The following is a 13,557-nucleotide window of genomic DNA, read 5'->3' as shown; positions in this document are numbered from 1 at the left end:
AATTGGCTAGCTATATAAAATAACATCCCCTGGGCTGCACAACGGCAGCGGAGTGCACTCTCCTAACGTTCCCCACCTTGCGAACGGGTGCTCCCCACGACGCTGGCGGTGATGTGGGCCGGCCGTCACGTGTCACCCAAGCATAGCCGCTAGGCCCGGATGGAGAGGCAACGTTGAGCCGCAGAGTACGGTGGCTTGCGAGCACCTGTAAATATACGGAAATATTCATGTGGGTTTCACATGCTAGGATTCATCGACACATAGGTCCTAAGTTGACAAACATCATGCCTTTTTGAACAAACACTAGGACGGCCATTTTATTGTACATTTCTCACTAATATCCTTCAACCTAGACCAATAGGTTTTAGGCAGGCGAGGTATCCTGGCGCGCATCCTTCATTTACTGTGAAATCACATCAGTGGCAAGGTGCCACTCGCTACAGCACCTTTCAGATTTGTCAAGCATTGATGAGTGGCACATGATATGGCTGGGAACCATAGAGCCCTTCCTTAGGAATAAACGTGTGTTTGTTTTATTGATAGCCTTTTACATCCCCATTCACCCTTACATATGCAGGCATGCACGCGCGATTGAGCATGTGCACACCGCAAAACCATAATTAAAGGAACATAAATAAAACTTTGCGGTATATTTCAGCGATGGTATTTGAACTCGGTGGCTCCTAGCATCGAAGCCCGATGCTCTCATAGCTACGTCATCAGTCTATATGCATAATCTGGCTGAATCACTTTCAGAATACCTAACACACTAATTTGTGGGGTGCAGAATGCTTTTTTATAACACTCATCGTTTCACAAAAGAACGCCAATTGTTTCATGTAACAGGAATCGCCAACTATTCGGCGATTCCTGTTGGCAATGATAAATGACGTTGACTATTATGTATCGCAAATTATTGCAGCCCAACAGCACTCAATAGTGTATTGTTCTTTACTTGCACTGTGGCTCTCTTTTTTTTCGCATTTTATATAGTGACGTGTACATTAAGTGGGTATCTGGCCGTTTCGCGGCTAGTTTTCTCTATATTTGTACGCGGCTGAAGAATAGCAGGTGGTTGAGGAAAATGAAGATGCACTGCTTGTTCGAAGCTGCTCCACTTGCTTGCTTGCTTCATCTTTTATTTTGTGGCTCTAACCCACTAAGGGGGATGGGCCAAAAAGCTGGTGGTTTTTGTAAGTCAAAACCTTTAGGTTATTCAGGCTAGGGAAATAGGATTACTTCGTTTTGACTAGGTGGGATCAATTCCGCACATTGGGAAGAAAAGGAAATAAGATAAATAATTGAATTTCTTGAATATATGAAGTGTAATTGTTATATAAAATTCCTCTGAAGAATAAATCATTACAGTGTAATAGGTAAATAATCAACGTTAGATTGGCTAGTAAAAATGGAAATCTGATTAATGGCTCAGCAAGGTAATCTTCTTGTGCTACATAGGAGTTCGCAGAGAGCCCCGCAGATGTTCTTGCCGCTGTGTCCTAATGAAGCAGCCCCAAAAGACAAAATATTAGGAGTAGTAAGTTGTATTTGAATTTTTTATCAAAATTTTGAAGCAATTTTTTTCTTCGACTTTTGAAACGGTGATATGTGAGGAGAAAATGATCGATAAGCTCGGGTTCATTACAGCTTGAGCACAGAGGGAATGGCACCAGACCAGACCTGTTTAAGTAGAAATTAGGAGGTGGTACACGGCAACGAAGTTTTGTTATAGAGACTTCCAATTTACGCGTGGTACACAATTTATTATTCTATGCGAATGGCAGATGCTAGAAATCTTGATTCGGCATTATAACTTTTAATGGGTCTTCAAGAAGGGAAAGTTTTCTTAACCTCGCTGTTGTTACATCAGCTGTAAGAGGCATGTTGGCACAATCGGAAGATCAAGGGATGCTCGCGCGAGTGAGTCAGCCATCTCATTTATAAGTATACTACGATGACCTGGCACCCATATTATTTGCACTAGACGAATGTTTGCTGGGATTAATGATTGAAAAGTTTGTAGTACTGCTGATGCCAACGGCGATGATAAAAATGAACACATAGAATACGAATCAGTCACTATCACAGCTGTCGAATGAGTCGCAGGGAGTTTACGAAGAGCTAGTATCTTCTTTTTTATCACGACAAAAGAAGTAACGACTTAGTGCCTTTTCTCAGACAAAATGATTATATGTAGCCACAGTACAAGCGGCCATTTCTCAGTCTCTAAAGGCGAAAAAAAATCGAAGGCTGGCTGATATAAAACTGCGTGAGGTGAAGCTTTGGCTTCTTTCCAGGTTTAAAAAGTGTTTTAATCAGACAAATGCAGTGCGACTTATACAAATACAAGGAGCAGATAAAACACATAGACAATCGCCCTTTGTGTTTTATGTGTCTGCTTTTGTCTGAGTGCACCAACTCACCCATATCAAGGCGACTTTTGTTAAAATTTAGTATAGATTGGGGCCTACTTTGCATTTATGTGCAGTAAACAATTAAGGAGCAAAGTACTTTGTTGCAGACTGGCAGGTATTTAAGAAGACTAATATACTAATTACAAGCAAAAAATCAAAAAAAAATCCTGGTGGTTCAAATCGTGCTGCTGACGGGCTGTGTTGCGGACTTCCCTACTCCAGCCCCTTCTTCTTGGTCTCACCGACGCCAATCCAGTGACTATGGGCACTAGCTGCAACGTTGGGCGTCAAACTGCACACAGGCTTCGCAAATACGGCCTGGAAACTGTAAATCTGCGACGTCATTAGAGTGCTACTGAGGCCAAGGCCAGCAGTGAGAACCGCACGCACATATAGCGCCAACGCATTAGGTATGCAAGAGTTTCTCCTAATTTCCGTACCTTTACACCTTCTTTTGTATCGCTTGTTTGATGCGGTGTTTTTTTTGTCTCACGGTTCTGCTTTTGCCAGTGCCTGCTTGTTTTACTCTTTATGACCTGGGTCTCGGCTCCTCAAATACCAAATATCGGCGGCAGGCCATCATTAGCTTTTAATGTTACACTCTTTCTTTATTACTTTGCGTGTATCGCTGCTCTTGTCGATCTCCAAACGTGCCTTTAAAGAATACTTGTTCTCATAGAGCGTGGTGTCCCTTGAAACCAACTCAATGGTTACTTTTCTTATCACGCTCTCCGCACGCGTCTTCAATGTGTATACCACAGAGTCAAAGGACAAGGCCTGTATTCTGCTGATGCTACATAAAGTTTAGTGGAAGATGCAAAACAGCAAAATTTGAAACGTTGACTAATCCTTAGCTACAGCCAACGTTTACACAAGTGGGCTTGTCTTTTGTTCAGTTACATCCTTGAAGAAGAAAACATGTTCGCTTGTCGAAACGTTGACTCCAGCAACATCCAACAACTGTTTATGCCAGACATGTAACCCGACCAGCCTTAAAGCGCACTTACACACACACAAAAAAAACTTTGTGTACTGGTACTTCGTTTCACTGGCCCCACAGCCGGTAGAATATTCTGTGTGCACCAAAGCTCTCGCACTGAATACGTAGACAAGCCAAATTCAGAGAAATGAAGGTGTGCTTATGAGACCTCTTTCGCATCAATGTTCTAGTTCGGCACCAATATTGAAAGCAGCGTGTCTAAAACTTGGTCACTGAATGTTTACTGTGGCAGTATTGGTATTTCCTTCAACATTGTGTAGTCGCTTAAGGCTGATCACATTTCTGTGCTGTACCGGTGTCTCTGTATGGGACTCCAGCTTACAGTGGTGGCACGTGATATGCTGAACCAAAACTGACTGCTTGGCAAAAGTCGCAATGTTAATTTGCTGGTAGTTGAAATCAATAACAAGCGTGGCACGCCACACGACACACTGTTACGAGAAGTCGCTTAAGGACACTATACAGCGCCAATAATAGCATGCTTACGTTCAAGAACAGATCAGTCATCTACTACATTAGACAAGCAGACAGCTGAACACGTGGAAGCTCAGAGACACACCTTTACAACAGAAAACTCATGCCGAAAGAAATATTATCATCACTGCTTCCGCAGGAAAACGCACTCCTTAGACGACAATGCTATTTATGGCTTGCGACCAAAATAGTCGATAATTTCGCCGCAAGGGCGATGCATTGAATTTGATAGCAAGAAATTGTGATGTCACGCGAAGAACAGCAACAAGACGCAAAAGTGCAGCCTTCTCCTTAAGCAAAAAGAATGCAGAGAAACCACACACAAAGGAAGAGCGCGAGCTAACAACACTCACAGCTTCATGCTCAACATGCTGCTGAAATACAAAGGACGCATGAAACGTATACGCACAGGTATACACAGAATAGGCATGAACTATTGTCACAGTTGTCACTTCGCTGTGTTTAAACAGCGTGCTCATTTCTCAAACGCAGAGACTGCATTGAGCAAAGTGACCTTTGGGCTCCCCGTGACTACCAGGCAATTTTTCTGGTGAAAGTCCAAGACGTATATTTCTCCCCTACCATAAAATAAGTGTCCGCCCACTGACGGGGAGTCCATGCACGATAAGGCAAAGAACACTAGCGGGCCGCCGGGCACGTTCTTCGCGCCATTTCACTGGAAATCCAGAGACCACGCAGATACTGCCCCCGAGATAGGCGTACCACCAGCGGTAACTATGTATATCACCGTTACTACGACGGAGGACGTGCGCTGTCGTGGCTCAGTGGCTAACACCAAGTTGCTGAGTGGAAAGTCGCGCGTTCGATTCTGCCAGCTTGGATCAACTTTATGAATCATTTTTTATGCGTGTCTTTTATATACCTATTCATATGCGGACTATGACGGCCCCGGCAACGTCGACAGCAAAAAATAGGCGTGAGTGTCCATATAATTATCATCGCAGTAAAACGAATTCCACTATTCAACAAAAGATTGAGTCGTCTCTTCCGTATATCAAGCAGCAATGACAGTGCTGTGAAACAAATGTCAACAACCGCAAGCAAAAACGTGGATGGCGAGAAATGCAACTGTCTTCGAGACTAAGTCCTAAACAAAGCCCTCCGGCAAGCTATATTTGAGCCTCTAGTGCTACAGCGCTACTTTAGAGGGACACATTGATGTGTCACAAGATTGCATTGCCAAATGTAAAATTTGTTCAAATTTGTCATGCCTTACACTTGTTCATGCGAAGCGAGATGTGTTATATATGTGCATCTCTAAGCAAACCACGGAAGTTATATTTTAAAATTACTTGCTCTGTGTTCTTTTAATGCAGTTGCTTGTTGGCGAGCCTTAAGCATAATAGCGTACTCTCCTATTATTGTTATGCTTAGGCGGCAATGGGTGGACGAAAGAAGAGAAAGAAATAGTGCCACAACTCTGTGTCAGTGCAACTACTCCCAACTATTCGCAACTCCATAAAATGCTCAGTGTGCTGACAACAATGATAAAAAAAGATGTCTATGGTAACAGGGTCAAAGTAGCACTTTTGTTTGGCGCTACGGTGAAGTTTCTTGATTGTGGCATAAGATCGCCTAGCTTCGTCGAAGTCGAAAGGGTGCTTGCCGCGGAGTGCCTGCTTGTCATCGGCATACAGTATTTCACTGGAGAAACAATGGAAGTAGTAGAGCTGTGCGCCTGAACATCGAGCCTCTTCGGTGAACCGTGTCAGACTTCAAGTTGAAGACACTGTCTAGCGAGCCCGAGGTGCAAAAAGGCAACTTCTCACGTGTAACGGGCAGCTCCAAAAGATGCTAGCACTTTCGGACTGCGTTGCTACGCTGCTACAGGCAAGGCCTTCACAGTTTTCGGGGTAACTTTGTGCTGCAACTCGTGTTGCCGATTGTATGTGTCCCATTAAGTTTAGTTGTCCCGTCAAGAGCTGAATACACATGCCATTCACTTGATTAGAGAATGGATCTGTGCCTGGGCCAGTGTGTCTTGAGATCAGGCAAATCGTAGCTTTGATTGTAATAGGATAAAGTACTCTTTTTTCCTTCACCCATCCATTTATTTAGGTTTCCAATAAGTATAAGGTCGTGTGCTTGCGAGCACTCGCTTGCTCGTGTTAGCACTACAAGATATTGTCACGGGGTCCTGAAGTGGCTGAAGGCAGGAGACCGGCTGGTCGGATAATAAAATTTTTATTCGAGCCTAACTTGCGGCCATTTAGAAGAAAAGTCAGATTACAGCAAGGAACTGGCTCTGATAGCGGTGAGCAGAGCGTCGGCCGTCGATCAACTGACAAGCGGCGAAGCGCGTCGTTGTTAATACACTTGCCATAGAATGTTCTAGCGTTATTGCTAGCGGCGCCATTGGTTCTAGAATAATATGTAATATCCACGAAGTGAGCGTAATCACAACAAATTAATGTACTACAGCCTCTAAGCTTTTCGAGCATCGTAGGCGCGGCTTGCTCTGAACGTAGTGTAACGGGGTGATAACAAAACTTTAGCAAAGGAACGTGGCAATATTCAAAGCATGTATATACACGCACAGTACACACGCCACGAATGCAAGCACTATATATATATATATATATATATATATATATATATATATATATATATATATATATATATATATATATATATATATATATATATATATATATATATATATATATGTATATATATACATCAACATATACAAAATCACGAATGCTACGCACGCGGGAAATTCGCGTGCGTATTTGTGTGCGTGTATATACACACTTGCGATATCAAAATTGTTCGGAGGGAAGGATTTTTTCTGTATTTTGGCCATCTAACAAGCGTTATATGATGCAATGTTCATTTGCCTCCCACACATTCGAATAACTTTCCTTCTATATGCTTATTATTTCACGAAGTTTAGTGTTCATTTTGTTTGCCAAGTTGTTTTGTGTTATGCCTAATTTTCAGGCAAATTCTGTACCCACCCCTGCAATGCCTCTCAATGAGATGGCAGTACACGTTAATAAAATAAATTTCACCTGCCGAATTTGAGAATGAGTAGCACTATGACTTGCGCAGAAAATGAGAATACGCGAAAAATACAGCCAAACTCGCGGTAAAATTTTGCACCTTTATGGGTGTAAAAGGGTGTTGGCCAAATTTACACCCTTTTTGAATGGATGTAACATCTTTTTCATTGCTGGTACACCCTGAGAGAGAGAGAGAGATAAATAGAGAGGAAAGGCAGGGAGGTTAACCAAGCTTGGCTCGGTTGGCAACCCTACACTTGGGGTGGGGGAGAGGGAGGATAATAGAAAGGAAAGAGATAGAAAAGAAGAGGATTAAGAAAGAAAAGGATGAATAGTCAGCTCGAGACTACACAGCATGGTGTCACACTGTTCTTTCCCAAGCGGTCGTGAAGTCTGGTGGTTCTTAAGAAGTGCAAAAGGGCTTTCATGGCTTTGCGTGTATGGGAGACCGTCGTCCAAGGTCCCAGGATCTTGTCATGTAAGCGGCCGTGAATCCAGCTGACGGAGCTTGGCTTCCATAATACGTCGTTCAGACTGATATGCTGGGCAATGGCATAGATTGTGCTCGAGCATTTCTTCACCCTGAAAGAAGGGTGTAAGTGGCATAAGAGTGTTATTACGCCGTTTGTTAGGGCACTGAAGAACTGAAGGGTGTACACCTATAATTGCTGCAATAAAAATAGTCCCGTTTTACGTCCCGAAGTTGTCATATAATCATGAGAGACACCGTACTGAAGCGGTCAGAAAATTTTAATCCACCCGGGGCCACTTAAGATGCAACTAAGTCTAACTGCACAGGTCTTGGACAATTTCACCTCCACAGAAATTGTGGCCACCATGAACTGCCCGGATTCTATCCTGTGGCTTGCGGGCCAACAGTTGAGCACCATAGGCACCAGACCACCGCTGCCGAGGTGCACGTGCAAGATTCGAGCTGCATCTATGCTTGCAAATAAAATACAACGCATAGTGCAATGACTGCCTTTCCTAAGATAAGAATGCCGTAGGGATGAAAAGATGAAGAAAATGATTGAGGCATTGGCACATTTTACAGAACACTTCAAGAATAACCGAGAAAATGTAAAGGAGACTAACTTCTTTTCGCACTATATGATTCGACATGCTTTGCCACTTTATAGCGTCCACATTGAATGTGAATAAATGAATGTCACGATCTACGGACAGCACATATTCATGTGTAAAAGCAATTGAGAAAAAAAGCTACAATTTATTACAAAAACCCTTGCTCGGTCAAAAGCCGTTCGAAGGCAAGTCGTTTTCACAAGATTATCGAAGACGAGACGTGCTTGGTCGAAAAGGAAAACAATAGACTATTTTTTTCAACCATGCGGCAGCACGGGGAGTGATTCTTTAGGCTGAAAAATACTGGTCAGAGAACGGCATGGTCAGCGCACGCAGCGCCTTTGTGAAGCGAAAAGGAGAAGGGTATGAGATGAAGGAGAGAGACACGCCTCTCGCCCCCGCACACACACACACACACACACACACACACATATATATATATATATATATATATATATATATATATATATATATATATATATATATATATCGTGGGATACCGCGTCCCATGCCGTAGCATTATTTGTACTTGATATCTATTCTGTTTGACATCCCTTCAGGGGGGGGAGGGGTGTATGAGGTGATGAGCAAGGGGCACTGCAATCCCCTTCGAGTTACAGTGCCCCTCTCTATTTCTCTATGTACCTATAGGGCTTTACATTGCCTTCTAAGTGACAAGGGTCCGCGCCCGCCCCCTCCCCCCTCGGTGGGCAAGCCTGTGCATAGACACCATCAATCATTGCAATAAAATCTCGTGTGTAAATGCGTGCGTCAACAATAGTATATTTAGAATTCAAAAACATGAGTGTTTGAAGGTGAGTATTACCACTGTTGTTCATTTCTTCAAAATTGCATTGCGCCTGCAAACGTTTCAAATTTTTCACGCTAAAATTTTACTGTTATTTTTTGTTCGTAGAGATAAAATTATTTTGCACTTAACGTATTCATGTTACATATATTGACGTATACTTTTTATATTCAAATGCATCACTAAAGTTTTTAGTGCACCAATCTACGTCTGCGGGGCTGTAACCATGATACTTGTTTGGGGGTGCTTGCTCGCTGTTCGGGCGCCTCGCAGCTGGTCGGTTCTGCATCGATATTTCTCGTTTTTTAGGTGTGCTTCTGCTCTGCGCTCGTGTTTTGTTTTATGTCGGTGCTGCCTATTACGAAGATGAACTCTACTCAAGCGAGGACTGTGGCATCATAATTTGGAGCACTCGCCCGGTATGTACCACATTCCTACTGTCAGCGCTTTGTTAACACCGAGAGCGTGATAACAACGCCGTGCTACGTTTTTCGTTACATGTGGATGATAAGTGAGGTTTTTTAACGTAGCGAACCTGTTTGTGTGCGTCATTTCATCAGGGTGAAGGCGTTTTTGTGGGAAGTCAAGTCAAGCGTGGGTGAGCTTTTTGTTTTGATTGAAGCATGCTTCGGTGTGTGAAGCACATGGCGCGTTCGTGTGCAGTGGGAGTTCAGCGGCGGATTTGAGCGAGTTGTGACGGCGCCCGCCTCTGGCGGCAGTGGTGTTGGCAGAGAGCCCTGCTCGCAGTGGACCAATATTTTGGTTAAATAATTGTTGGGCGAAGACGGCTTTTGTTAGCTATAAGCGTTAATCATGCCTGGGGTGCGTATGCTTGGATCTGTTAATTCGGTTTTTTTTTTGCATGCCTGTTCATATTGTGTGCTATAGGAGTCAACGTGTCTAAGACAGTTTCATATGTTGTACGTCCTTTTTTTAAACTGCTATCAGAAATTGCTGCGGGCAGCTGAACGTATGTCAGTTTATGCATCCACGCCTGCAAGCATCCTTGAACTACCGTGTTACTCGAGTTCGCGTGCAACATTCTGCCTCGTCTTAGGTACGGCTCGCAAGGCTTGTACGTACGCTTAGGTGTGTATGCAGCCCGTTTAGTCAAATCTCAGCTTACGTTATACACCCGCAACTTAGGTTGCCTGATGCGTCCGGAACCCATGAGTTTTGAGCCACTCGTTAAACTTGAACTGTATTTTCGAACAAAATTTTCATGGCTTATTGCGGCCGAATTGCTGGAGCTTAACTGTGCGAGCACTCATTCGATCAGTAGTTCATGCTGTAAGCACAATATATTTACCCAGCTTGTTTTCACTATGCTTAGATTTCATTGTTTAGTTGTGGTTTATTGAATACTGTATGTGCGTCACTCAAAACTTTGTGGTTATACTTTGCTAAGCACTTTTACTTGTAGGAACAGTGAAAACAGTTTAGACCACCAACTCCAATGGCATTTAATAATAGATGACAAGGTTATACCTGTCTGGTCAGAAACACACACAAAAACATTGAAAAACCACACAGTTGCCACAAATAAATGCACAATCTTTTTCACTTGAGAATAAGGGTCCTGTGTGGGAAGAATGGCGATTTGGGCTAGTTGGTTTGAATTCATAGTAATAAGGGCTGCAGCGCGAGCACGAATGTGCTAGAAGAAACAGACAAAGTCGAGGTACGGAAGGCAAAAGAGGACAACATCAGCGCTCGTGTTGTCCTCTTTTGCCTTCCGTACCTCGACTTTGTCTGTTTCTTCTAGCACATTCGTGCTCGCGCTGCAGCCCTTATTCCTGTGTGGGAGCTGAAACGTCATGCTTTTATTTGCTTTTAATAAGGGTCAGCATGTTCTTTTAATTGTCTTCACATCAGATGACAAGCCTAAGTATATTTAGGTGAATTCTCTAGGCATACGCTACAGTTGTAGAAGGGATCTGTGGTGTTTGCAGAAACGAATATAGTATTTATCGCTCAAAACTTGCAATAATGTTATACATCATAGTATGCATACATAAGGCATGCACATGTTAGTGTGAAAACGGAAAATGGAACAATATATTCGTCTGACAATCATGTATATACACTGCATGTTTACAAGCTCTTGGCATTGAAGGAAATACGCAACTTCGGAAATCGGTCTCATCAAATGTTTATTGTGTATTGCTAAATCGTGACCAATGCCTTCCAGTATTCTTGTTACTGGAGATTGTTGCCGAAGCTTGCATGCTTTATTGGGATGGTATGTAGTTCAAGATGGGTGCGTTGTCCGTCTTGGCATTTCAACATTTTTTTTTCATTATTCATTACACAGCTTGTAATGAGGGGTATATGCGAGAGATGAGTGAGAGGCATTGTCTTTTTAACTTCCTGAAATTATTGAAATAATAGCCATAATTTAGCAGTTGACAATAGTAATTTAGTGAAACCAATTTTTGATGTTATGCATATAATCGTTCTAATGTTGGCAGCGGGAAAAATGTTACATTAGTTGTGTTCAACATAAAATTTGTAATTTATTTTATATGTTACCTCCAGTGAATACTTGATGAAAGTGCAAACCGTCATGTGTGTGCTGTCCTATCACTGAATTGGCATGTATGCGCACTATGCCTGAGCGCTATTCAAGTATATTTTGTGACACATCTGTCATGTGGAAAATGCATATTCTTTCGTAAGGGTGCAGCTATGTTCACCAAAAGGATGGAGGATGTTTTTGTTGTAATTAGTCTGGTTTTTGTACATCCTGCTCCTTTAAAACACAACGTTCCTTATCATTCTAAAAAGAGTTCCACATTCTGCTTTGCTAAAACACACATCAGTAAATTGTCTTTTTTCCTCACAGCCTATACATGCTCGTCGTAGGAAGAGAGTGTGGAAGACGTCTGGACTAGCCTATCATCAATGCTGGCTCGTGGAAAACTCGACTGCTAGTGCACAGCAGCTGCGCATGGCTTCTGTTTGCCGTGGAAAGCGACCTGCACAGAGCCACCTGGTAGCTGTATTCAAGAAGCACAAAGGTTCAGGGTGTTTATAATTGACCCTTTTGTTTTTTCTTAAAGAGAAGTCAGCGCTGTAAGTTATGTATGTAAAAGCCACCTCTGCTGATAGCTATGTATCCAGGAGGACGCAATGTGAGACAATAATTATCCCTGTCAGCGGTGCCATTGTGTTTTAATAATCTACTTAGTAATGACCACAGTAGGAGATCATGTATGTGGTAAATATTTGAGCCAGTCACCTTTCTACATGATATCACTTGTAAGAATTCTAGCATGCCTGTGCTCAGATATCCTGCTGAAAATTTAGTTGCGGCATGCATTATTATGTGTGCAGGACAATGAGCACTTGCAGACTCTCTAATTTCATGCATTTAATGTGACCGTGGGTCGAAGCCTTGGGCAAACATTGAAATGGTTACTCTTGCTATTTGCTGGCGATAGCAAGAACCAGGTGCTCGTTCCGCTAGGGAGTAATATTCTGCTGAACCTCACTGCCTTGCATGCGTAATCATGAAAAGCAAAATTAGACTTTGGAATGGGATATCTAGGAGAATAAACATACAATAATGCCCCAACAATATGCCCAGATGGGCGCTGTAGGTATCTCAATAAATGAATAAATAAAAAGAATTCATCCAAGTGGGACTGTGTAGAAACATGACTCCATCCAACTTTTCATTGCAGATATGCCTACTTATTTCCGTTAGAAAAAATTTCAATATTCTTGGTTGAGTGGGCAGATGAAAGCATTACTTTCTTACTTTGTGTCTGCCTGGACACAATCTGCCAAGATGTTTTTTCTGTTCTTAAGGCTGCATTTCAATTGAACTAGACATCAAGTTTATGAATCTGTCAGTGCTACTTACTGAGCTCTTTATTTCATATTTTGTTGTTTCAAGATCTGCTGAGGGAGTTGCCCGCCAGACTCGCATGTCATGTTTTAATTGATGCCTTATGTGCTATTGGCCGTTTAAAAACACTTTTTTCTGTTGTGATAAAAAGTAGCACATTAATTACTTTATCTTCACTGTAACCTTCACTGAACATTCTGTTTTAATATATTTTTGTTACCTTAGTTATTTCATTGCCTTTGGGAAGTTCATTTCACAAGTGTGATCAAGTGATTTCATACTGTCGTACTTCATCATACTTAACTTTGTGAATACCTAACCATGTAGGATATTTTACAGTGATACATACTCATGTTTAACATTGTTAATGATAACTGATAGAAGGCATACTAGAATATTGTAATGTGAGTCTATGGATTGGGGGGCGGGAGGTTGAATGGTGAATTTTTTAACTACATAGTAAAATCTGCTTGCTTTCTTTTATGTGAAGTGTAATGAGAATAATATTTAGGAAGGTTAACGTGTTCAAACCAAGGTATAATTATCACGGACACTGGAGTGGAGGGCTTCAGATATTTTCACCTCCTTGGGTTATCTAAAATGCATCCACGTCTAATCAGACAGGTGTCAAACTTTTCCTGCTTAACCAAAATTGCGGCCACCACAGCCAAGGTTTGATGTTGCAGCCTTCAGTTCAGCAGTCAAGGGTTGCGTGAAGGGTATATTAGTTGTGGGCTCTGGTCTTGCTTCCATGATGCATCCTAAGTACAGCAGTTTGGTGCCAACCGGGCATCTCTACTAGTACACTGGTGTTGTGTTTTTGCATTCATATTTACTGCAATCTCAAGTATTTTATCAAGATGCGTTTCTGAGCAGCTCTGCGTAGTGTTTACTGGTGT

At 42.3% G+C, this 13,557-nt stretch overlaps 1 protein-coding gene across 1 annotated transcript in view; it reads right to left on the bottom strand.

Moving 5' to 3' along the window:
- The window catches only part of LOC142775543 (whirlin-like), a 394,676-nt gene that overhangs the window by 138,424 nt on the left and 242,695 nt on the right, over positions 1-13,557 (bottom strand). The window contains exon 3 of the mRNA XM_075877002.1: positions 77-205. Within this exon, the coding sequence (XP_075733117.1) occupies positions 77-205 (129 nt within the window). The remainder of the gene's footprint in view (positions 1-76; positions 206-13,557) is intronic.

The sequence above is a fragment of the Rhipicephalus microplus genome, chromosome X (genome assembly GCF_043290135.1).
Source record: "Rhipicephalus microplus isolate Deutch F79 chromosome X, USDA_Rmic, whole genome shotgun sequence".
NCBI lineage: Eukaryota > Metazoa > Arthropoda > Arachnida > Ixodida > Ixodidae > Rhipicephalus > Rhipicephalus microplus.
This window is presented reverse-complemented; position numbering and strand designations above follow the sequence as displayed.